Source organism: Sphaerulina musiva, assembly GCF_000320565.1.
Source record: "Sphaerulina musiva SO2202 unplaced genomic scaffold SEPMUscaffold_2, whole genome shotgun sequence".
Taxonomy (NCBI): domain Eukaryota; kingdom Fungi; phylum Ascomycota; class Dothideomycetes; order Mycosphaerellales; family Mycosphaerellaceae; genus Sphaerulina; species Sphaerulina musiva.
Window position 1 is genome coordinate 2189481 of NW_016017384.1, and position 24508 is coordinate 2213988.

Here is a 24508-nt window from a genome sequence, read left to right on the forward strand (position 1 = left end):
CGACTCGGGCATGGGTACGCCCATTCTCGCGGGTCCCTCGCCCGAGGATTCGCCCAAGGCGAAGATGAGCTTGAGCAATCTCACCCATTGAAACCCCACCTACTGAAATAAAGAAACAGACGACAGACCAACCCCATCAACAGACAGACTGCTTCTTTTGTACACTTGTTCTTGTTCTTAATTTTTCATTAATAATGGACAAGCAGAAAAGAAGAAGAAAAAGGAAAATTACCAAGGAAAATGGAGTTTTTTTGACGATACCCAGGAATGCGGATGAAGACTTGTGCGTGTATGTGTGTGTGTGTGGATGGATGGATGAAGCCATTTGAGGCAAGCAGCGTGATGACAGCGTTCAAGCGATTTTTTTGGTGTTCCGAGATGAGCGACCAGCGTCTGTCTGAGGATGAGCCGGCGCGCGCGCACCTTCTGCTGCGAGACTGCGATGCTCACTCAGTACATTTGTAGTGTATTGTTTTGCTGTACAGTTCATATTACAAGTGATGAAGAGATACCAGTACCTTTATTCTCTCTCTCTCTCTCTCTCTCTCTCTCTCTCTCTCTCTCTCTTTTTCCTCTTTTTCCTCATCTTCCTCGTCTTATTCTTCCTCATCTTCCTCTTCCTCTTCTTATTCCTCTTCTTCCTCTCTCTCTCTCTCTCTCTCTCTCCTTCTTCTTCTTCTTCTTCTTCTTCTTCTATCTCGCAGTCTTCCTTCCACTCTTTCAACCGTGCGCCAGCCCCCCTCTCCCTCTCATACGCAGAGCCCCAGCCAGCAACCACTAGTCTCCAGCTAGAGGTATCCAGCAGAGAGGTGGTGACTACTCGGCATGATTCCCTCCCCTCAGCCTCTCAGCCTCCTAATAAGAGTCTAGCATGACTCTCACTCCGAGGCGCCCTGTGCTGTGCTGTGCTATTCTTGCATTCTTGAGGCTTTTTTTCGGGTGACGACGCCGCTGCGTTGCATGACAATTGACAGATACCAAAATAAAACACAGAAGAAGAGGAGAGAGGGAGAAAGAGAGAGAGATCCGAGAGTAAACTCCGGCCGGGCGTCTCATGGTGATCTCCCTCTGGGATTACGATATAAGAGCCGAGGCACGGCACGGTAAGCTCAAGGGACGAGCCTGTTCCCGCTCTCACGGGACGGTGCCTTAGTCAGATTCCAGAGAGATGGATGATGGGAGACGACGGCTTCCTTCTAGGACATCATCATCATCATTATCATTATCATCATTATATCGCATTAATGTATTCATTCTTCTTGTGAGGTTTTTAACAAACAAAACTTCATCTCATATCATCCTTCAGGAAGTCAGGGAGGGGGCGGGGGCTATTCCAGCTTTTTTTCCTGTTTGGGGTGTGTGTGTATGCATGATGCGACATCTGCTGACCTCCTCCTCCTCCTCTGAACCACCCCTCCCTCCACGAGTCAATGTCGATTCTATATACTCCCGATCCGGCTATAGATACTGGCTGGATTCGATCTCTTGTATGATCTTTTTCTTCTTCTTCCTCTTCCTCTTTTTCTTCTTACCCCCCGCCACTGCACCGACTAACGCGCGCCGTGTCTCCATCACAGTCGCAACGCGAATTGTCTCTTCGTGTCCCCATCAACTATGTGAACCATCCCGGCGTGGTGCTCACGGCAGCATGCTTTGGTAATGATTCCTACGAGGAGACGGCTGCCGCAAAATGCATCTCGAATCTGCTGGTCAGCGGATTCCGCAGACTCGAGGCCGATGTCTTTTGGGACGCAAGTCGATTAACCTGGAGCCTCTGTCCCGTCGAGCTCGGCGGCGGCGACGATGATGACGGCGGCGCAAATGCAACGCTCACCGCGTCTACCAGCGTGCCGGCTGCCCCCATCTCGGTGGACAGCAACATGGCAGGCAGAGACATGCATCATCTACGGAGACAGGACGAAGAAACACTATCACAGACCAGCGCCGCCTCCACCACTGTGGTCATGTCCACGAGCATGATGCCCATCGCCACTCTCACCGCAAATCCCACCAACACTTCTGCGCCAGGCACTTCTCCGCCTGCAAACTCGGACGCTGCTGGCGGCACGCTGTTCAAGGCGGGACCGTATTCTTGCACTTACAAGACAGACTGGCAGTTGCTTGTCAGTATCGTATCTGCACATCTGGTACGTGTGCTGCTCGATGTAACGTGCCGCTGCAGCGTGAGCCTGGATGGAATGCTGACATCCGGGACAGGCAAATACGGATACTGACCTTGCTGCAAGAACGCTCACTCTCATGCTCAATCTGCACGCAGCCGCGCCAGCTTCCGGTGGACCTGCCCAAGCACCTAGTGATACCAACCTACCACAGGGGGCATCGCTGCTCAGTGCGGAGCTTGCACGAAATGTATCTGCCTATTTGTATCCGCCAGGCGATCTGCTCAGCCAGAGAGATGATCTGAATCATAGCGGGAGCTGGTTCTCGACATACGGTGCAGCCCACCCACTCGCATCCTACTTCACGGTGGAGAGTGGCAACACGCCCTCTTCTCCCGATGGCTGGCCAAGCGAAGGTTTTGTGGAACTTCCGGGCGTGTCGAACCGATTGACAGTAGGATTTGGAAGTATTGATCCTCAGATGGCTGCGTACAATTCCACTGGTGATCGCGCAGCCATCTTTCCGCTGGGATATCTGGAGTCCATCACAAACGTTACCTATACGGATTCTGGTAACGTCACGACGGGCTGCTTCTTCAATCCCGTCGAAACCAATTTAGCAGATGTGAACTCCTCTTGGGCAGTTTCCAGTCTCGGGAGCGGCGCCAGTGCTACTCCTGCAGAGCTATCTACGTACCTGAGCCAGGCGCGGAGTCTCACCACGTGTGGAATATCGCCCATCTTGAATGCGACACTGGGCAACGCTTCCGCGGACCAAGGGTTCGAGCCATATCTTGCCTTTGCGCAAAGTACTGTCTGGTCGTGGTCTGCCGGACAGCCCGTCAACACCACCCAGCGAGACGATTTGGGCGATGATCGATGCGCAGCTCTCAACTCGACGTCTGGCAATTGGCAAGTCCTGGACTGTGGTGCGTCTCGTCGTGGCGCCTGCAGAGTGGGGAGTCAACCCTACGAATGGGAAATCAGCGACGCGCAGGTGCCGTACGATCGCATGTACTTGGCTTGCGATGATGACCAGACCTTTGATGCTCCCCGGACTGCACTCGAGAACAGTTATTTGGCATGGGTGTGGCGCATGTACCGAGCCGGGTCTCAAGGCGACGGCGTGGATGAACTGCTCTGGCTCAACTTTAACGACCTCGACATCAATGCGTGTTGGGTCTTGGGCCAGAACACGACTTGCCCCTACAGTGGGGAGCCCGAACAGCAGACTCGCCGGATTGTGGTGCCGGTCGTGGGAGGAGTCATTGTATTCGTGCTCGCTGCACTGACGGTTTTGGTGAAGTGTGCGGGGAATCGACAGACGTCGAAGCGACGACGCAGGCGAGGGGGGGATGGCTGGGACTATGAAGGTGTACCATCGTAGCTCTACGGCATCGCATCGTGGAGACGTACAGCTGCAGGCGCATGAAGGGAGTCGACTGCTGCTCGTGACGCACCATATAGCATATACCCCGAGGGGTAAAAAAAAATGGCATGTGAAATACCGCATTGCCCCTGGCCTTCCTCTCTCCCATGACGTGGATACTTCAACTCTTCCTCCAAACCGAGGTCATATACATGTAGCCATCCATCTCGCTTCATCCCCAGATTTCCATCTTTTTGTTTCACCCTTGTTCAAAGAGCACGTGGTTCATTCGGCTCCTCGACGGAGTATGCGGAGGAGAGATCGACAATGTAACACATGCGCTGCCCAGAAGAAAACTCCACCCTTCGCCAAGAGAGACAAGACGCGCCCGCCCTCCGGGGACATCCATTCCATCATCACATCATCCCATCGCCTACACTATTGTCCTATTGTCCTAGGAGGTATTCACACCACTGGACTCAACTTTCACGTGCATCTGCGCCTAGACTCTACAATTCCCTTTTCCCATCTCGCATCGGTCACGCGGTTGGCGTCAAAAGGCTTAGGTGTGGACTTTTTTTTTTTCTTTACACTTTGCGCGGAGCTCTGTGTGTTTTTTCGAGTCTTGGCTACAGCTACTATCGAAGGTGAGAGTTCACGAGGACAGACAAGGTTTCTTGTACCGTACCTTGGTTTTTGTAGGTTTGTTTTTTTTTGTGAGCTACCAGATTTGGGAAGGGAGAGACAGCGGGAGAGGGAGAGAGGGGGGGATTTGCATGATATGTATACATATATATATCTACCTCATAGAAGCCATGCAGAGTCCGCGGCCATGCAGCAGCAGCAGCAGCTACTACTACTACCACTACTACTGGCAAAATTCTTCCACCATCATGTGGAGTGCTGCTGCTGTTCTTGTGGCTCTCACAGGCGCTCTCATCGCTGCCACGGGAAGAGCTTTTGTTATTGTTGTACCTCGACAAGCTACATTTTGTCCTGGATACTCGATCAGCAATGTCCAATCGGGGAATACTGGACTGACTGCTGATTTGTCTTTGGCGGGACCGGCTTGTAATAGCTTTGGATCGGATATTCCTAGTTTGAAGTTGATGGTGAATTATGATACGGGTATGGATTTTTTTTTTCTTTTTTCTACCTATTCACTTGATGGTGTTGTTGGATGAAGATGAAGATGATGATGGCGATGATATGGCTACCAGTGACTAATAATGATGGTTTCAATAGCAAAACGACTCCACATCAAGATTCAAGATAGTCCTGCCATCGCATATACCGTTCCCGAATCAATCTTCCCGTACCCGCCGAGTGACCAATCGGTCTCAGCAGATGAAGCCGAACTCGAATTTACCTATCAAGAAACGCCGTTTAGTTTCCGTGTGGTCAGAAAAGCGAACAATGAAGTGCTCTTTGACTCTTCCGCCGAGTCTCTCATCTTTCAGGACGAATACCTGCGCTTACGCACTGCGCTGCCTGCCAATCCCAACCTCTACGGGCTCGGAGAGCATGCAGATGACTTTAAGCTGGGTACGACGGGTTATACGCGCACGCTCTGGTCTCGGGATAGCTATGGAATTCCAGAGGGGACGAATTTGTATGGAAATCATCCGGGTAAGTCTAGCCTGCTTCGATGCCTTCAATAGGACCAAATGGTGTTGTTATGGCTCACAGGCTTACCCACGATTTTTCGCAGTCTACTTCGACCACCGTGGCGCCAGTGGCACACATGGAGTCTATTTGCATTCGAGTGCAGGCATGGATGTCAAGATTGATCAAGATGCTAACGGCCAACAATACCTCGAGTACAATCTAATGTCTGGTATCATCGATCTCTTCTTCATGGCCGGTCCCACCCCCACCGAAGTGAGCAAACAGTATGCCGAGGTTGCAGGATTGCCTGCAGAGGTTCCTTACTGGTCCTTTGGGTTGCACCAATGCCGTTATGGCTATCGAGACTTTTATGGCGTTGCTGAGGTCGTTGCCAACTACTCGGCCGCTGGAATCCCGCTCGAGACCATGTGGACTGATATTGGTACGTGTTCTGCTCTGCTCCACCCTCAGTCGTATGAGACGCATGCTCACTAACCTTCGGGGGGACGTAGACTACATGTACGAGCGATTTATCATGACCACCGACCCCGATCGCTTCCCGATCGATCGGGTTCGGGAGATTGTCAATTACCTCCATGAAAATGACCAGCATTACATCGTCATGGTGGATCCTGCTGTGGCATACCAGGAGCAGAAATACGATAATCTGACTTACACGTCTTTTACGATTCCCCGAGACAATGGGTACTTTGTCTACAAGAACGGATCCGTCTACAAGGGGGTGGTCTGGCCCGGTGTGACTGCTTTTCCCGATTGGTTCCACCCAGAAGTGCAACAGTGGTGGAATGATGAGTTTGCCAGCTTCTTCGATGCCAACACGGGCATTGATATCGATGGGCTCTGGATCGACATGAATGAGTACGAACAGACATGGAATAGACCGATACATCACGAGACGTCTGCTGACCTATTGACTTCTCCCTGCTTAGAGCTGCAAACTTCAACTTCTTCGGAGACATTCCAGAAGAGACTCAAGAAGGTCAGTATTACTCTTGCAACCAACCAGTAGTAGGCACTCGCTCACCTTTTGATCTCTTTGATTCTGGCAGAACGCAACTTTCCGCCTCTACGCCCAGCTCTCCGCTCGCAACCACGCCCCATTCCAGGCTTCCCTGAAACTTTCCAGCCAGGTGCTCAGCCCTATCCCCCTGACGACTACGCTTATGCGCCGCCGTGGCTGGCCGCCGACTCCAATCCAAACGACAATGGTGGTCAAAAGAAGAAGCGTACGGTCTCGAGTGAGAACAGTGACACACCCAAGCGTCAAGTATTGACTTCACCCTCGGGAGCCCAACTCATTGGTTACCCGGAGAGAGACTTTTTGGCGCCTCCTTACCAGATCGACAACGCCAACACCTATCAGGCCGTGGGAGGCTTGTCCAACTTCACACTGGACACGGACATTATCCACTACGATGGCCATGTCGAGCTGGACGTCCACAACCTGTACGGCAGTCAGATGAGCGAAGCCTCTCGCACGGCGATGCTGGCGCGCAGACCTGGGCGCCGACCACTGGTCATCACCCGATCCACCTTTGCCGGTGTAGGTCGCAGCGCGGGCAAGTGGTTAGGAGACAATCTGAGCATATGGGACCACTACCGCAACTCGATCCAGGGCATGCTCAATTTCGCCGCACTCTTCCAAGTGCCCATGGTCGGCAGCGACATTTGTGGTTTCGGAGGCAACACCACCGAGACACTCTGTGCACGCTGGGCCTCGCTGGGAGCTTTTTACACTTTTATGCGAAACCACAACAGTGACACGTCTCTCCCGCAAGAATTCTTCCTCTGGGATACCGTCGCCGAAGCAGCCCGCAACGCTCTCGATATCCGCTATCGTCTCCTCGATTACATCTACACAGGCTTCCACCAACAAACTCTCGACGGCACACCCGTCCTCCAACCGCTCTGGTTTCAATACCCCACCGACTCCAACACATTCGCCAACCAACTCCAATTCTTCTACGGCAACTCCCTTCTCATTTCCCCCGTCACCGAAGAAAATTCCACCAGCGTAACCATTTATCTCCCCAACGATCGCTTCTACACATGGAACACATGGCAACTCATCGAAAGCTCGGGCCAAGATTTCCTTCTGACAGATATCCCTTTTACTGCTCCCCCGCCCATTCATGTTCGTGGAGGCAGTATTCTCCCCATGCGCCAATCTCCGGGATATACGACGTCGGAAACGAAAAATTCTCCTTTGGAACTTCTCGTTGCGCCGGGAAGGGAAGGGGAAGGGGAAGCTCCTGCCACAGCGACGGGTTCTCTCTATCTCGACGACGGAGACAGTCTCATCCAACCCCTCGACACCACTTCGGAAATTTCCTTTTTCTACGAGGCTTCTTCTTCTTCTTCCACATTATTCATCAACGGCACTTTTGCATATCCCATCACCTCTCATGCACTTCTCGCTTCCGTGATGGTGTTGGGGGTCAGTGTTGTGAGTGAGACGACACCGACATATTATAAATCTTCGACGGGCACGACACAGGAATGCGAGTGGTGGACGTATGATGCTGCAACGGGAGTGATGCGCGTGGGGTTGAATGAGGTGTTGGATGGGGAGATGGTGGTTTATTTTTGAGGAAATGGAGAGAGAGAGAGAGTGGGATTGAACGATATTTCCCATTCATTGGAATAATATTTTCATTGGAGAGAGATTTGGATGGAAATATCGGGAATTATGGAGGCAGTCAGTCTGTTTCTCAGTCCGTCTACTACGCTTAAAAAAATCACACTGTCGATATCTCTCTTGTTCTTTCCTTTTCACACATCCAGCTTCGTCTTCTTCTTCTTCATCTTCTTGCCCCCCTCATCCTCACTATTACCTCCACCCTTCTCCCCCTCATCCTCCCCAATCGGATAAACACTCTCCCGACTCCACGCACCCCTCGCTCTAACCCGTCTCCCAAACCGATAAAACGCAAACGGAATAGGAATCATAGCAACAGCACAAAATCCAAAAACACTCACTCCCCAATCAATGCCCATATGATGCAACATGGGAGAAATAAACAACGGAAAAGCCGCCGCGAGTCCACTCCGCAAAGCCGTATTCGCCGCGACGGCACTGGCCGCATAGCGCTGAAAGGTATCAATGAGATAATTCAATGCAGCTTGGAAAATCGTGAAAAATCCAATCCCTTCGAGTGCGATGCCGATGCACGGTACGATCCAATGAATGTGTGGTGCTGAAGACCATGCAAAAGTGAAGAGGCCCGCGGCGAAGAGGATGGAGCCGGCCATCATGGGTGGGAGACGGGCTTCGGGGACGGGTCGGTAGTGGTTGGCTTTGAGACGTTGGATGTAGAATTGTTGATTGAGATAGTTTCCTCCCGCGCCGATGCAGATTCCGATTAACATGGCCAAAAAGGGGAGGGAGCCCACGAGATCGTTCCAGCCGCGGGTTTCTTGGAATTCTATGGGAAAAGCCGCGAGCGAGGCGTAGAGGATGCCGTAGCAAAAGGAGGCGTACAAGGCCATGAGAGCGCAAATGGGAGTGGCGAGAAGTTGGAAGGGTCGGATGAGATATTTGTTGCCCAGCTCCGCGAGCGAGATATCCCATTCCTCGTGCTTGGCGTGTAAGGCCCAATTGCCACTCTCATGGCGCAGCTTTCGAGCCTTGATCACGAGCAGTTGCGGCGCGTAGCTCTCATCGAGAATCAGGACGTCCAGCACCAAAAACAGCATCATGAGAATCCCCGTGAAATACTGTGTCCACCGCCACCCTACTCCGCTCACGATAAACGCACCACCAATAATCGGCCCAATCGTCGGTCCACCCACCACCGCCATCGCATAACCAACCATAGCCGCACCTCTCTGCTCCGCCGACCAAATATCCCCCAACACGCCACCCGTATTCGTGACCGGTGCACTCCCAAAAATCCCCTGCCAAAACCGACAAATCATCAACGCCTGCACATCTTCTGCCGCACCGCCTCCAAACGCAAACATGGCCGAGATGAAATACGGCACCAACACCGTCCGTTTGCGCCCATAAACCTCAGACAACGGCGCCCAAAACAAAGGTCCAATGCCAAACCCGACGAGAAACAACGACACTCCCAACGTGGACACGGTCGATCCAATGTGAAATTCTTCGGAAATTTCATTCACCGCCGAACTGTACACAGACGACGCAAAGGTCGCGCCCATGGCCGTGAAGCCATACAAGACTGTCGTGACGGCTTTTTTCCGAAAGGGCCAGTTCGCAGGACGATACGGATCGTCCGGTCCATCGAAATCGACCAAGACATCCGTAGAAGTTTTCTGGTGCGTCAGGGGATGCGTGAAGGGTGCTCGTGGGACTCGGGATCGAATCGTTGATAAGACGGTCGACGCGGTCGTTTGCACACGTTCGACGTTGCGGCTGGTGGTACGCGAGAGAATACCAGGACTGCCTACACTATTTCGTCGTAGGCTTGGGGGGCCTTCGGTGTGGCGCCCCTCGGAAAAGACGCTAGAGGTATCGGATGAGTCGTCGTCAACATCATTATCATCATCATCATGGACATGGTGCTTTTCGTGAGATTCCTGAAGGCGAAGTGCGGAAGAGGAATTCGTAGGCACTGCGGTCTCTACTACACGCTCGCGATTGACATCTTCTTCTGCGGGTTCGTAATGTCGTTCTGTCTCGTCCGGCCGTCGCGCACGTTCTTGTTCTGATCTAAAGTCCATTTGCAAGAGTGCACCTTGTGGTATGTTGGCAGGGAGAGAGGCTATTGTGGCCGAAGAGCGAAGCGCAGCCCATAGGAGGTATAAGAAGATCTACGCCGTCGACATGCATCGACACTGAGCCGCGCATGCACTTTCCGCTCTTCTATGGATGACGTCCCTTCCAATGCCGCGAAGCCGAACGGCTGCCGAAAGCGCAGCTAATAAAGGCCGTCTAAACTCCTTCATCGGCGCCACTCTGCCGCTGCTTGCGAGACGCCGTCTGAAACCAACTGCGATCGCGGCCGAGATTCATATCGTTGACAGGCACGTGGAGATCGTTCGCATACACCCGGATGCGGTGCGAATAGTCTGCGGCAGCAGAGGGCGGTGTAACATGATCAAGTCCACTTCTTCCTTTCTGTGGCATATCAGCAGATCCGTCCCAGTACCGTCGACACATCGTGCCAACTACCTAAATGCGACACCATCAAAGACTCTGTGATGGGGTGGAAACTAAACAATCTTTTCCCATTCGACAACTAAGAAAGGTGAGAGCAGTCGGTCTGTGTCCTATACTAATACCGTTGCTATCCTCTCTCTCAAAAAAACACAAGGAAAGTCGGTCAGCCTAGTAAAATACAAGAAGCAGATAAAATATCAAAAGGCTCCATGGTATCACATCGTCGATATAGCCCCTTCGGTCCATGGCAACCGGGAGGGCTGACAAGTCTTGGGGGGCTGGTGAGGTGTTTTGCAATGGTAATGTGGATTAGTAACATTAGCCAGTCCTGCTCGCAGCGCCAATGCAGATTCCCCACCGCTCCCTTTAGATGACAACGCCGGCGTCGGCAGATACAGACGAGCCTTTGCAGACGGGACTGCATCTCTGTCTGGCCGATCATCGTCCCTGCCTTGCTCGACATTAACATGAACACGCTCCAACGCAACGCACTTCGCCTCAGTGCACAAGTTAGCCTCTGAGCGAGAATCCACCCTTGCGACCCTTCTTCTCTTCGATGGGTCGCCCGCTCTCGATGCGTTGCTTCTTCTCCTCGAGCTCTTGTCGCTGTCGGTCGAGTTGCTCCTTCATCTCGCGGTGACGGGCGTATAGCTCTTCTTCGCTCTGCTTGAGTTTGTTCTCCTTTTCTTGAACCTTCTGCTGGAATACCATCTTCATTTCGAGTTCCATCTTCGCGAGCTTTTGCTCGTGCAGCGAGCGCTCCTCCTCCTGCTTGACAGCTGGGTTGACCTCTTTGAACACGCTAGGATCTTGAGCGACACCCATAGAGGTGAGCTTGTCGGAACGGTAGTTCTCGTACAAGTAATTGTTGGTATGCTCCTTGAGGTCTTCCATGTGGGTGCGGATGAGCATTTGTCGCAGCTTGACAAAGTCGCAGTGCTCCTCGTTGTCGACTTCGATGACACCCCATGGGTATCGGCGGCCGCGAACCTTGCGGCCTTCGGGTGTCGATACTTCGGCGTTGGCACCGACGACTGCGAAAGGTACCTTGGACATGATCTCGTTATTCTCGGCAATGGTCTCCTCGTCGTCGAGCTCGTAGCGTGGGCCCTCGAAAATGTTGATGTTGTGGTAGTGGATATCAGCAAGGATCTATACTCTTGTTAGCTCCGAGAGCGAAGTGTTCGCATAATGCGCAGACTTACGCGCTGCTTGAAGGACGCGATCTCCTCATCGGTTAGGGTGTCTGCCTTGGCAATGACTGGGATCAGGTTGACCTTGGTGTGCAGTCGGCGCATCACCTCAATGTCGAGAGGCTTGAGGGAGTGTCCGGTGGGCTGAATGAAGTATACGCAGGCGTGCACGCGGTTGTCCACAATGTTCATGCGGTTGACCTTGTTCTCAGCGTCGAGGTACGCGTCGAAGCGCTGCTCAATGTTCTCAACGATTGGTCTCCAAGAATCATCATTGTTGACGAAATCTCCAAACCCGGGTGTATCCACCACGGTGAGGCGAAGGCGGACACCGTTCTCCTCAATGTCGGCCGAAATGGACTGTATGCTGACAGTCTTTGGTGCGAAGTCGAGAGATGGCTGCTTGCGCTCCTTTGGGGGATACAAAGACGTATTGAACAGGGTGTTCACGAGCGTCGATTTTCCAAGACCGGATTCACCTGCAAGCAAGTCCCTGTCAACGCTCCTTCCTGGATTGTACAAAGGGTCTTATTACTTACCAACGACCATAACGTTGAAGTTGAAGCCTTTCCGCACACTCTTGCGATGCCACTGGTTCGGAAGGTTCGCGAATCCAACGTAGCCTGTGAGCTTCCTGCGCACGATGTTCCTCATATCAGTGGCTGCCTGTGCGGCCGCTTTGGGATCCTTCGATGACACCGTCTGCGGCGCTGTCGTCCCGCCATTCTGGTGAACATTGCTTGTAGCGACAAGTGGCGAAGATGGCTTGCCGTTGAGAATTGCGGAGTCTGGAATTGGTGACGCGCGGGCTGGGGGAGGCAGGATGTTTCCGTTGGAAGATGCTATGTCGAGTACAGAGTCAGTTTTGGTTACATGCAGTTCTTTGATTGTCAGGTCGAGACGGTCTGGTGTGACGATCCGGCCAATTGAGGCTGTCGCCGTGGACAGCACAATTGTACGGCCAGGCGAGTCGTTGGTGCTCAGAGTCCGCGTACTGCTCATGGTGGATGTGGTGGAGGACATGATGGCAGTTGTCCTGTCGCTCACTACGGCGGCTGCCCAAAGAAAGTGTGTGTCTCGCCGCTGGCAGCACGTCGCTCGCACGAACTGGTGGTATGGTGATTGGGGATGAAGGAGGAGGAGGAGGAGTTGGCTTACCCATGGCGAGTGCGGTCGGGGTGTTTGTTGGAAGTGCTCCACGTGGTATTCCTTCTGTCAATAGCTCTGTTTGGCAGCACACATGTCAGTCGCGTTCCGTCTCCAAATGCTGGGGCGCCACCAGCGGAGCAGGCGCCGTGGGTTGATGATGGAGGAGGAGGAGGAGGAGGAGAGATGGTGGAGGTGGTCGCGGAGGGGAGGCGGGCGTAAGGAGGGAAGGCTCGTACAGGGAAATACAGTCGGCGGACTGGATGAAATGCCGCGTGTCGTTCCACTCGCGCGCTCGCTTGCGCCGAACTGGTGTCGCCGCAATTGATGGTGATGAGGAAGGTGAACGAAGGTCGAGAAAGTAGGAAGAAGCGCGAGTCGTGAAGCGGCGTTGCCGGGCGGCGGGAGAGGACTGCAAGAGAGGGCACGAGGGTGGTCGGGTGGGTTGTGTAGGAGAGGTGAGGTGGTGAGGTGGTGAGGTGGTGAGTTAAACAAGTCAGCGAGTGAAAGGCGAGAAGCTGGTGGAGGTTGGTTAAGGGTACAGACAGACAGACAGACGGACAGACAAGACGGACAGACAAGGCAGAAAGCAGACAGCACATTGAACAGTTGGTGCACCACCTTCAGGAAAGGGGACTCTGCCGTTTGACAGGGGTGTGGCACGCTTCGCACCCTCTAGCCAAGGCCTATAATTTCTCCACGTCGCCCTAAACTCTGATCGCACCTCCACGCTGCCTTGCACCCTCCTGGCCTCCCTAGAATAATTGACGATACAATACCCACCTACTACACACTCCTTATACCACACGCTCAGCAAATATGCCATCGGTAGTCCGCCGCAAACTTCGAAATTCTAGGCAGCTGCTGTGCCACTGATGGCTGCTGCACTGCACTGCACTGCACTTGCATGACGCCCGCGCAAAGCCGCGTCAAGGGACCCGTATGGCAGCTGTACATCGAGCTGCCGAGCCGAGTCAATATGATGAGAGGGAAGCTGCTGTCGGCTGGTCGCATGAGGAGCTCTAACAGATGTAGATGCTCGAGTGCTCTCTGCTGCGTGATGTCAGGACGATCGGATGAGTCGCGCCGGGCAGTGTGCACCAAGACCACCTTACTACCTACTGCCACTACTACATGTCTGTGAGACTCTGTGACCGGAGGGCCAGAGACTTCTAGGCTCAGTTGCATCCCTGGCAAACGGCTGGGTTCCCGCGAGATCCCAGTGTCTCACAGGACAGGAACCACGCACGGCCAAGCTTTCCTTAGAAGGAGTAAGCCGGTTGCAGAAAAGAGCAGAACGAACGCTCTGTTCTCCTCTTCGGCGCGCCCATATCTCTCAAATAATCTTGAGCTCTGTGTACGGCGGTTGAAAATGGCAGAAAACCAACAAGAACAGTCCCGTTCGCTCAGAGACCAGGATCTGCGGCTAGTAAGATGAAGCTCGGTAGTGACAGGTGTCGCCAATCGGAATCCAGCCTGCCCATCCGTTTCAGCCGAGTCTGCCATTGGGAGTTTAGGAGTTAGGACTGGACTGTATTGGACTGCATTTCATAGCATTTCATAGCGTAAGGTACATGTATAATCGCTCTCATTCGAACAAGATATACCGTGCTGGTCTCGTCGAAACTGCCCGACGAGAGTACCGACACACCAGCTCAAGTTTGCTGATAAGGTACCAGGTACCTGTAGGTATGAGCGTGTGCCTTCCGCGTTCGATGGATCAATCATGGGTATCATTAAGGTATTCTTACATACTCCCCCTCCCCCCCTGCGTCCTTGCCACAACAGCACTAGCTCAGTCCGGCTAGAATGCTGCTGAGCCCACTCTTGTCGAACTTGACATACTTGCCCTTGCCCTTGTCCACCTCGTGGTATCGGTCCCAGAATCGTGCATAAAGCGGTTCAATAAACATCTGCGCATCTCGGCCGAGCTGCCTTCGTACTTCAGACTCCATCTTGAATGTTTTGTGCCGCGCCACAATTTCGTTGAAAGAGTCATTGAAGTTCTTGAACTTTTCCTTGATGATCTCCTTGTCCTTACTGGACAGTGACTTCAAAATTGCCGAACTGTCCACAGCATGGCCGGTGGAAGGTGGTCGAGGCTGCTTGGAAGTATACTGCACGTCCAGCAGGTGCCCCGAAGGCTCTCTCCAGGCCTCAATATACATTTGCGTCGCCTTCTTCTTCCACGAATCCACCTTGGGCTGCGCGCTACCGAGCAAAATCGCCAGTTCGGATGCTCTTATCATCCGCTCGACAACAGCGATATTATTGGCAAGAAAGACACCTTGCAAGCTCTTGCTTTTCTGGAGTCCGCGCGCTTTCGCATCGAGGGAAGAGATCAAGGTCTCGATGGTGTCGGTGCCGTAGTGGGCAAACAACTGTTTACCATCTGCGCCGACGTCAAAGGACTTGATGGTAGGCACTGACGATGACGAGCTACCCATGTTGCCTGGCTGATTCCACCCGCCATCGCCCAAGCTACGCATGATACTTGCTAGCGGAACTAGATAGGCAGTCATGGTCTGCAAGCGTGCCATAACATCTGTAGTAATGGGCAAGGAGGCGCCATCTGCAGGTATTTGAAGCATTTGGCTGACTTTGACCCGTATGTCGTTGAGTAGTAAGGACAACGAAGACTTGGATGTCTCCCGTACAGGCTTGAGCGCGTCGTACATGACTTGCTTCAACTCGCTCGTGTGTTGCTCGATGGTAAGGCCCATCTTCGTCACCACGTCAATAATCTCATAGCCAAGGTAGCAGTCTGTGAGCAAGTGATTTCGTATGTGAGCATCCAGGTCACGTAGCGTTCCAGTGAAAGTCTTCATTGCCTCTTGTAGTGTCGCTCGCAGAACAGCACCCCACTCCTCGCGTTGAAATACTGGACATATGCTGTCGTATTCAGCAACTACCATGCCCTGCAGCCCTGTCGCGTAGGTGGTGATGGCACAGGTTCCAGGTCGATATATGGCATCTGCTTGTGACTTCTTGGCAGTCGAAAGCGTGGCTGAAGCCAGGTTCTGGAGAGAGAGAGCAATGTACTGGCCTCGTTCGTGAGCATAGACCTTGCCGGCGTGGGTCAGATCGCTCTGAGGAGCGACTTGGGAATGATAATTGGATATATTAGTGTTGATTGTCCGCAACTGCCCCGACTTGCTAGAAGAGATGCGCGGAAAGTCTTGCGACGTTGTGATCTGTTTGAGCGGCTCGATGGGCTGTGAGTCCTGTCGAAGCATATCCCTGAACACGTTCTCTAGATTCCCCGCCCCAGTTGCCAGCAGCGAGCTCAACTCTGATATCGCCATCTGGTTCGACCGCAAGTTGGTCGTCTTGAGTTCTCGCAGAGCTTGATTTGTCCTGTCCATACTCGCAATGTATTCGGTCAAGCCCACCTTCTCCGGCCTGTTACTCAAGATCCGCTCCTCCTTGTTACGCATATCGAGTGGCTGCTTGACCTTTTCGATAGCCTGCAGTATCCGCTCGATGTTGACATTCTGTGCCTGTAGTCGCTGCGTATTCCCATATATCGGCCCAATCGCGTCCTGCACCGTCCTGCCCGTCTCATTCAGGCGCGACATGGAACCTTGTATCTTCTTTGACACGCTCTTCATCTTGTCCAGGCTCGCATACAGCACCTCCACCTCGGCAGACTCCTCCGCAAAGGCGGCATGACGCTGCGCAACCATCGTGTCGAATGCGCGCTGAAACTGCAACTGCTGTTGCTACGGTTGATGATGCCTGCAGTGCAAGCTAGGAGGTAGTAGTGCCGTATTGCTGGGGTAGGTTGAATGGTGTCGTCGGAGCGTGGGCTTAGCCATTGGCGCTAGTGCGTAAGAGGTAACCATCTAGAAGCTCTTGTCGGGACTTGACTTCCTCGTTCTATGCATGAAATGAAATGAACCAGAAAAGAGGGAATTAAATGCAAGCGAAAAATGGAAAAACAAAAAAAAAAAAGAGAAAAGAAATTAATTGCCTTCCCTTGGCGCTGTAAAATGAACAGGAACGACAGAGAGAAAGAGAGTAGAGGGAGAGAGAGAAAGCTGCGAGGACCAGGGGCCGCCCCGGGGCGGTGGTGGAAAGGAGAAAAGGAAAAAAGGAAGGATTCGTAAAGGCGGCGGAACCAAATAATCCATTCCCAGCCCGTCTCTGTCCCAATTCATCCTCTTCTACCCATTCCACCCATGTATCTATCTACCTACATACCTACTACATATGTATAGTTTAAGTTACTTGTATGTGCCTTATGATATAGAAATGATTGGGGAAAAAGAGAGAGAGAGAGATTGCACTGCAATTGTGGAAAAATCTATCATCTCATCTGGGCTGGATCCTCCCAGCACATTAAAAGATGTCTGTCTTCTATAATGAAAATGATGTTAATAATAACAATAATAACAACATGCGTCGTGGAGAGCGGAGACTGCCCGCCCTAGGTCTGTCTTCCCCTCGCAACTTGGTCGAGCCAAATATCTCCTCCCTCACCTGCCACCCACCGTCTCCACACCTCGTCGTACGCATCCTCGAGGTCGCTCACCCATCGCTTCGTGTCAAACAACGCACTCTTCCACCGCGCATGAAACAGCAATTTGCGCAACTCCATCATTCGGCCCGTTCCCTCCCCATTGCTGCCCGGCACATATGCGAACCCGGTGCCCAATGCCACCGCCTTCTCTTCATAATCCTCTTCGTGCTTTGCAATAAGTTCCGTCTCCGCCCGTCGGCCCTCTTCATTCTTCGGCAATGCACCTTTCAGGATGCTTGCCGCCATGCGACTGCACATCTTGTATTGGTAACGAGGGAGAGTCAGCAGAGGTGTGCCACTCCAGAGCACATCAGCTGCCGTGGTATGCGCATTACACTCCGCCGTATCGAGGACCAGGTCGCATACTCGGGCTCGCGAGATGTGGAGATGTTTGGGAGCAACATCAGTGAAGATGACTCGCGACGCCACCTCTCTGCCTGCCCACAATCGTGCAGTAGCCAGGAGATGTGATTCTCCCAGGTCGGGGAATCGCAGCAGCCACAGGATGGAGTTGGGCACTCGGGCAAGAATGCGCAGCCAAGTGCGAAATGTGGTCGGTTCGATCTTGTACAGCTGGTTGAAGTTTCCAAATATAATCGTATCGTCCGACAACTGAGGAAACAGTTCCTTGCGCATTTTCCAGCGTCTGGTCTGCTCATCGCGCCAGTTCAGCTTCCTGTCGTGCGCATCCGGCGCGCTCTGTTTATGGTCGCAGCAAAAGAAGGTGTCACGAGAGTAAATGATGTTCTCGCCATAGACCCAATCGTCATCCTCACTCACGCTGTTCTCGTCTTCGAGCTTGTCTTCCAGGTCAACGTTCCTCCGCCATGGCCGCAGCGTATTCACAGGCACGGCAGTATCGTCCGCCAGGAGATAATCGCACCACTCGGCGCCCATCGTTCCCGCAAATCCCATGAATGACATCTGTATAGGCGCGGGTCGAGCAGCGAATACCTCGTTGCGCGCTCCACGTGTGTATCCATTCAAGTTGACCAGTATGTGAATCTGGTCGCCGGCAATCTGCTTCACCAGCCTCTCTGCAGACCACGTGCTGGCATCATGGAAGACGGGCGCTTCATTCTCAATCTGTCGGCGATGGACGGAGTTGTCACTAGCAGTCGTGGCGTAGCAATACGCCTCGACCCGCTCGGTATCGTGTAGACCGAATACGGATTGCATGAGATGTGCTAGGGGGTGGTTGTTGAAATCCGAAGAGACATAGCCAACCCGAAGGCACGGAGCAGGCGGTGATGGCGGCATGAACACCTGCTTCGGGAGCCAAGGTGCACGCAGGGTCGATACCGAAATACGAAGTCCATTCCGCTGAGATATGAGTCGGATCTGCTTGGCGGACATGGGACAAGTGAATGTGTGGAACGGTAACACGGTGGGTGCGGTAGGCACGAAGAGAGCCGCAGGGAGCTGTGGCCGATTGTAGCTTGCCGGATCTCGTCTGGTCTTCGTCACGTAGAGGTCTTGGTAGTACTGCCAGACGAGCCGTCTAGTGCCGCGCTCAATGAGACGTGTGAGTCGTGCGCCCTCCCACTTCTTCCCGGCCCAACTCATCAGCGTCTTCCGCACGCGAGCGGCTTTGTCCCTCCCATCTTGCGGCGCATCCCCCAGCAGACCGAGTTGCTGTACGATGATGTCGATGAGCGTTGCGTTCAACGTGCCCGTGCCCCAGTGCTCCCCGTCGGCGAGTTGCTTCTCGACAATATCCAAAACACGCTTGAGCCAGCCCGAGCTAGACGCTCCAGATTGTCGTGCATCCAGCAGCATGCCCTTGCCATCGACATGCCATCGATCACGTTTGCCGCCATCCTCAGCGATACCACCACGTGCCTGCCATCCACACACCGAGTTGAGAGCATTTGCAAGCCCACACACGGCCTCGGCGAATTCAGGATTGACTTCCACGGCTCTTTTGTAGTAATTGATGGCATCACTAATCCTGCCCTTGTCCTTAACTGCGTTGGCAAGGTTGGCCAGGGCAATGTCAAATTTGCCATCGCATTGCACAGCGTGCTCATACATCTGGATCGCTGCATCGAGCTGGCCAATGTCCTTGAGTAAGCTGCCAAGATTGGTGTACAGATGAGCATGGTGTCGATCGAGTTGCAAGCCATAGTTGTAGTACTGTAGCGCAAGAGCAACGCCGCTTCCGGGAATCACTCCGGGCACCTCGGGTCGATGATGTGTCGGCACTGCTACTGCTGGAGTAGCCTGTTGCACGCTCGCTAAGAGGATGCCTACATTGTTGGCAGTGGATGGGCTGGGCTGTAGTGACAGCGACAGATAGTAGAGCGCGAGTATGTCTCGTACGCCATGAGTTAAAGGAGTCACTCCTACTGAGCGGCCGGCATTAGACATGCCATCTTGGAAGATCTTGGCGAGAGAAAGCAGCGAATTGCTGGTGGTGGAAATGATCGCCTTTCTTGCGAAACCGCGAGGTACAAATTGCAACCCAGGCAGCTCTGTGGCATTGGGAAAACAGAGCTTTGCCGTGGCGAGAGCCTGGTCCGGAGAGAGGAGGACAGGCTCATGTGCAGGAGGTCTCACGGCACCATACGCACGACGATGCTGCACATTGGTTGAGACCACTGCAAGTATGTGCGTCACCAGACCTTGAATGTCATGAAATTTCCGGCCGGTGGCAATCAGCACAGCATCTTCGAACGCCTTGGCCGCACCTGCGTTATCTCCAAGGCCATAAAGCATGTTTCCCTTGGCGTGAATGAGAGAGAGAATGCGGCCGTTGTCACTCCCTGGTATTGCAAATCCGCTGGAGCCGAAGCCAGGCTCGGCGGTGGATTGTCCATCCAATGTGAACGCATCATCCTCGACGTCAAATTCATAGGACATGGGGTCAGACTGCTCTGAAGGCGCTGGTGACCGGCTGATCGTAGACGAAGATCGTTCGCTCTGGCGATCTGTGGGCCGTGAAATGTCCTCTGATGCTGAGGACTGCCGAAGTCGAAGTGATCGCTCCACATATTCAATGACCTTGATCGCGTCTTTGCCCCTCTGTTCAGTACACAAGAGGCCAACGAGATGCTCCACGGCTTCAAAGTGATTAGGTGCGGCTCTGATTACATGTTGCCAGTTTTGCTCTGCTTCACTTCGTCGTCCCAGTGCCAGGAGTGTCGCAGCTAAATTGGATGAGGCTTCCAAGTGTCTCGGGTCATTCTCCAGAACCCGCCTGAACCACTGCATTGCTCTTTTGTAGTTGCCAAGGGCGTAGGCCAAGCAGCCCCCAAGCTGAATTCCATCTGTCCACTGCCAATCAGCGGCGCGACATGTTGACGCTATGTAATCAAGGGCTAGTACTGCCTGAGCTGGCGGCGAGTTGTCTACCAGCACAGGAGATGACTCTATTGCCATGACCGCAGAGCCTGCCGAATGTCGCAGAGTATGGGATCGATCACGAGCGGCATATATACTGCTGGGCGTAGCGTTCTTGTGCTCGTAAATCGTGCCATCAGAGCTGTCATGTGATGAGCGCAGAGCAGCACCATTCGCTTGCTTCCCAGTGTATTCAGAGTGGTATGTCGCTGGTGAGCGTGCTCGTGGAGTGCTGCTGTCGTCCTCGCTCGCGCTCGGCCGGCGTTGTGCGCGGAGCGGCGGATCTTCATCCACACTAGCATACAGATTCTCATTTCTTATTCTCATTTCTGTTGTTGGGGTCGTTGACCCGGATGCTGAGGGTCTGGGAGGCTTCGGGAAGAAATTCGGCCGCAGAGGGAGCTGCTGCCGTCCAGCTACATGACGGCTATGCTGCTGTCGCTGGTGGTTCACGTTGATGTGACTTAGCAAATCCCGATAACGTTGTAGCGCCCATCCAAAGATTTCCTCGCGCTGCCAATCGTTTGTTAGGATATTAGAGCCTTCGTGGCTGCCTCGAGAAATCGGACCCGGCGCGTGGTATTGCAGTGGTGTCTGCAGCGCTGTGTAGTGCCTGTCATAGTGCGGGGATATCCCAATGTCTGTATAATAGTTGGCAGAAGCTGGAGGTCGAGCACCGGACGTGGGCAAAGGAGGCGGCAGTGCAAAGGGACTGGGGCTGAGAGTCAGAGCCCAATGTGGTTGAGTCGATCGTTGAGGATGATGCTGCCATAATTCGGATCGAGGCGCATGCTGTGAGGAGGGCAATGAGCCAGAGTAATTGATGGGGGTGCTCTGCTGCTGCTGCTGATGGTGATAGAATCGCGGGTCTCGAATGGCAGCTGGCCGATATGGAACAAAAGTGCCATCGTGCCAATATGGCCCGTATGGACCAGAGTCCTGCAGACCGGACGCCGTTGGACCCAAGTGTTGAAAAGACGGCTGTATCACACTTGGCACGGTCTGGCCGTAGTACTGTTGCATACCATGGTGGTGCATCGGCATCTGATGGAGCATCGAGTCCATCATGGGACATGTGGGACTGTTCTGTGGTTGCTGGAACTGGCCGGGCTGTGGCCAGCCATTTTCCAGGTTACTTTTGGCCTGAATCATACCGCCGCAAAATTGTCCCACAGGCGATGCATGCCACGATCTTACTCCAGCATTCTGTTGCTGCTGCTGCTGATGCTGCGCGAAAGTACGCTTCTCAGAATGATGTACCCTGGGCGGGTTGCCCTCCCTGAACGGCAGAAGCTGGTGCTTATAAGGCTGTATAGGCTCATCTCCAGAGCCATCATACCCAGCGTGCAAGGTCCCATTCGGGGTTTTCCTGCGCAAAGTGTTCTCTGCCCTCGGCGCAGTATCGCCATAACTCAATCGATGGTCACCGCTCTGCCAGCGCGGATTATGGTGTATGGGCAGAGCATACTGCTGCGTCAGGTACGGCATCGGGCCGCTTGGTCTTCTGTTGTCTAAGCTCGATGGTTGACCGGAAATATGTGCTGAGGATGGGCTGTTGTTAGATAGACTGGCATCGACACTCATCGTTGCTGGCTTGTGGGCTCAACAGCCTAGAGCCTTGGTCTCACCGATGATGGAATAGTGTGCCTATGCCTATGCGATCGCAGTCCCGAATTTCCTCGTAGGACATTTTCCACACTCTTGACCATATAGCGAGCGCAGCGACCAGGACTCCACCGAACGCCTCAGCCGCTCTCTGCTCGCGTGATTAGGCCCTTCCGGACAGGTTCTCTAGCCCGCGCAAGGCGTGCAATCCCAGATAGTTCGTCGAGATTCTGAGCACACAGCAGTCGACAGCCGCGCAAGCAAGACAGGAGCAGATGAATCCGCGGCCGAGCCACTGCGCGAACCCGTCTATTGAGCAGGCAGCACGAAACACTGCAGTCAGCCGGTCGCCGCTCGCCGCCCAAGCAAGGGGATGGGGCGGGCTCAAGCGGTGTGCGGTAGCGGCAGGTCGTGGCCGGGCGGAGCGCTGCGTGCGCGCGGTGTATCGTTGAGCGGCTGCAAGTGTCCTGTATGTCACCGCAGCTCCTCCTGGCATAGCAGGGCCGTCGAGGGGGCTGCTCTCTGCGATTTGTGCCACTGACCCAGCTCTGATGTGCCTATTGACCAAGATGACCACCTCCGCTGTGCCCACCACCTCGTCCCCCGTCTCTGACAATGTTCGTGCTGTACCTTGAGCGTCAATGGTATGGGGGGTTGTATGGTGCCTGCACGTCTAGTCGCTGCAAAGGAAACAGAAGTGCAGCGGATGCAGCGCGTGCAGAGAGCGAGGCGAGCGAGCGAGCGAGCTTTGTAGATGGGTGTTCGATTACGTGGTGTACCGTAAGGTACGAGGTGTATGCTAACAAGTCAAGTTGTGGTGAGGGTGAAGCACTGCTGCACTGCGCCGGAGATCGATAGTGGCAGACGCCCGCGTGCCGCCTGCAGCGTTCAGACGAGACTCGCTACCACGTTCTGCGGCGCCAGAGCACCGTGACTAGTAGTAGGAGGAGGTAGAATTGCCAGTTGGTCGATATTCGTGCTGATATGACATGAAAAGGCTGGACTGGAGCTGGACTGGACTGGGCTGGGCTGGGCTGGGGGTGGGAAGTACATAGGCTATAGCATACCGACTAGGCCTCCTACAGTACAGTAGACAGGCGGGCCGCTCGCACACATCCCTTTGCACACTACTACTCACACGCCGGTCTTTCCTGGTGACCCCACGGAAAACGCCAGTCTGGTAGCCGACCAGGGTGTGGGTGTGTGCTCTACGCTGTCGATGGGATGTACATATAATTATGCATTTTGCTACCTCCTATGGAACACCTGTCCTCCGCCACGTACAGCTGCCATCCCACCCCCCTCGCCCTCCGTCCCAGCCTAGTCCAGCCCATCCGCGGCGACGAAGTGGTGATGGCGGTGGTGGTGGTGGAGGATGAGGACGAGGATGTGGTGGTGGTGGTGTCGAGGGCTGCGGGTGGAGCCCTCGACGAGGCGCAGCATCAACCAAAACACGAAACATGCACCGCAGATCCTCCTCCACTAGATCGCCCGTGGCGAACACCCAAAAAAGAGTCGACTGCAGTTTGGCTGCATCACGCTTGCTACACAACGCCAGCAAATAGCAAAGACTTGTAGCCCGTCTGGGCGATCACAGGCGCATCACACCTCCATCACAACACCTCCACCTGCAGCCAGGCTCCAGACGACTACCTAGTTACCTAGTTCGAGCGTTCGACTGTGCTCGCGTGCAACGGCGACAACATCTACTGCGGATCCCTGTATCTATCGCCCACGCAGTCGTCAGAAGTGCAGCGTTCGGCAACCCTCTCTCACCAAGGTACTAATCACTTACTCATTCAACGGCAGCGGATGCCAGCATGAGTTGCAGGTTTGCTTATAGCCTATTCGACACGTAGAACCGATCACCTTACTAGTACGTAGGTATGTAGACTCTAGTCCCTTGCCGACGACTCGCCCTGGTCCTATCCCAGCACTCTCTACCTGAGCACGTTCAATAGATGACGCCAGGGCTAAGGGCAGACCCCAAAATGTCTAGTCGCAGACCCCATTTCTGAGTCATCAAGTTATTACCGCACCCTTGGCCTCGGGCCTTACGATATATACTCGCCCTTTGAGTCTCTACCTACCTGACCTGTAGGCTTTACTCCACATTGCACCCCGAAGGATACCCCTCTCGATTCTTAGCCCCCCTTGGGGGGTTGGGGGGGCAATCTAGTCGGTGCCCCCGAGGTATTTGCTTTCTACTACCAGGTACCTACGAAGAAAAAGCGAAAAAGCGGAAGCCTTCGAGCGAGGGAGACGGCGAGGGAGACGGCGACGGAGGCGCGTTGTTTTTCGGGGGGTAGGGTTACAGCGGAAGGGTACGGTAATAACTTGATGACTCAGAAATGGGGTCTGCGACTAGACATTTTGGGGTCTGCCCTTAGCCCTGGCGAATAGATGAGAGAGCTAGCTCCACACTGACATCTTCTAATGGCCACGCCAGACGAGGTT

At 53.8% G+C, this 24508-nt stretch overlaps 6 protein-coding genes across 6 annotated transcripts; 2 read left to right on the forward strand and 4 right to left on the reverse strand.

Moving 5' to 3' along the window:
- The first annotated feature begins 1367 nt into the window (after positions 1 to 1367).
- SEPMUDRAFT_147484 (uncharacterized protein) lies at positions 1368 to 3725 on the forward strand. The gene is made up of 3 exons (XM_016904327.1): positions 1368 to 1487; positions 1578 to 2147; positions 2218 to 3725. Exons 1-3 carry the CDS (start codon positions 1431 to 1433, stop codon positions 3505 to 3507), a joined length of 1917 nt encoding a protein of 638 aa, XP_016763781.1. The 5' UTR covers positions 1368 to 1430; the 3' UTR covers positions 3508 to 3725.
- A 756-nt stretch (positions 3726 to 4481) lies between these two features.
- SEPMUDRAFT_80619 (glycoside hydrolase family 31 protein) lies at positions 4482 to 7738 on the forward strand. The gene is made up of 7 exons (XM_016910252.1): positions 4482 to 4617; positions 4735 to 5118; positions 5201 to 5539; positions 5610 to 5976; positions 6048 to 6097; positions 6168 to 6248; positions 6387 to 7738. Exons 1-7 carry the CDS (start codon positions 4599 to 4601, stop codon positions 7706 to 7708), a joined length of 2562 nt encoding a protein of 853 aa, XP_016763782.1. The 5' UTR covers positions 4482 to 4598; the 3' UTR covers positions 7709 to 7738.
- Positions 7739 to 7812: 74 nt separating this feature from the next.
- Positions 7813 to 9819, reverse strand: SEPMUDRAFT_147485 (MFS general substrate transporter). The gene has a single exon (XM_016904328.1). It carries the CDS (start codon positions 9802 to 9804, stop codon positions 7891 to 7893), a length of 1914 nt encoding a protein of 637 aa, XP_016763783.1. The 5' UTR covers positions 9805 to 9819; the 3' UTR covers positions 7813 to 7890.
- Positions 9820 to 10290: 471 nt separating this feature from the next.
- SEPMUDRAFT_147486 (septin-7) lies at positions 10291 to 13118 on the reverse strand. The gene is made up of 5 exons (XM_016904329.1): positions 12822 to 13118; positions 12595 to 12660; positions 11976 to 12278; positions 11449 to 11915; positions 10291 to 11395 (listed from the first exon to the last, which is right to left on the reverse strand). Exons 2-5 carry the CDS (start codon positions 12596 to 12598, stop codon positions 10754 to 10756), a joined length of 1416 nt encoding a protein of 471 aa, XP_016763784.1. The 5' UTR covers positions 12599 to 12660; positions 12822 to 13118; the 3' UTR covers positions 10291 to 10753.
- Positions 13119 to 14122: 1004 nt separating this feature from the next.
- SEPMUDRAFT_147487 (uncharacterized protein) lies at positions 14123 to 16459 on the reverse strand. Its single transcript, XM_016904330.1, has one exon. It carries the CDS (start codon positions 16266 to 16268, stop codon positions 14373 to 14375), a length of 1896 nt encoding a protein of 631 aa, XP_016763785.1. The 5' UTR covers positions 16269 to 16459; the 3' UTR covers positions 14123 to 14372.
- A 393-nt stretch (positions 16460 to 16852) lies between these two features.
- SEPMUDRAFT_147488 (glycosyltransferase family 41 protein) lies at positions 16853 to 23010 on the reverse strand. Its single transcript, XM_016904331.1, has 2 exons — positions 22080 to 23010; positions 16853 to 21993 (listed from the first exon to the last, which is right to left on the reverse strand). Exons 1-2 carry the CDS (start codon positions 22153 to 22155, stop codon positions 17012 to 17014), a joined length of 5058 nt encoding a protein of 1685 aa, XP_016763786.1. The 5' UTR covers positions 22156 to 23010; the 3' UTR covers positions 16853 to 17011.
- Positions 23011 to 24508: the final 1498 nt, after the last annotated feature.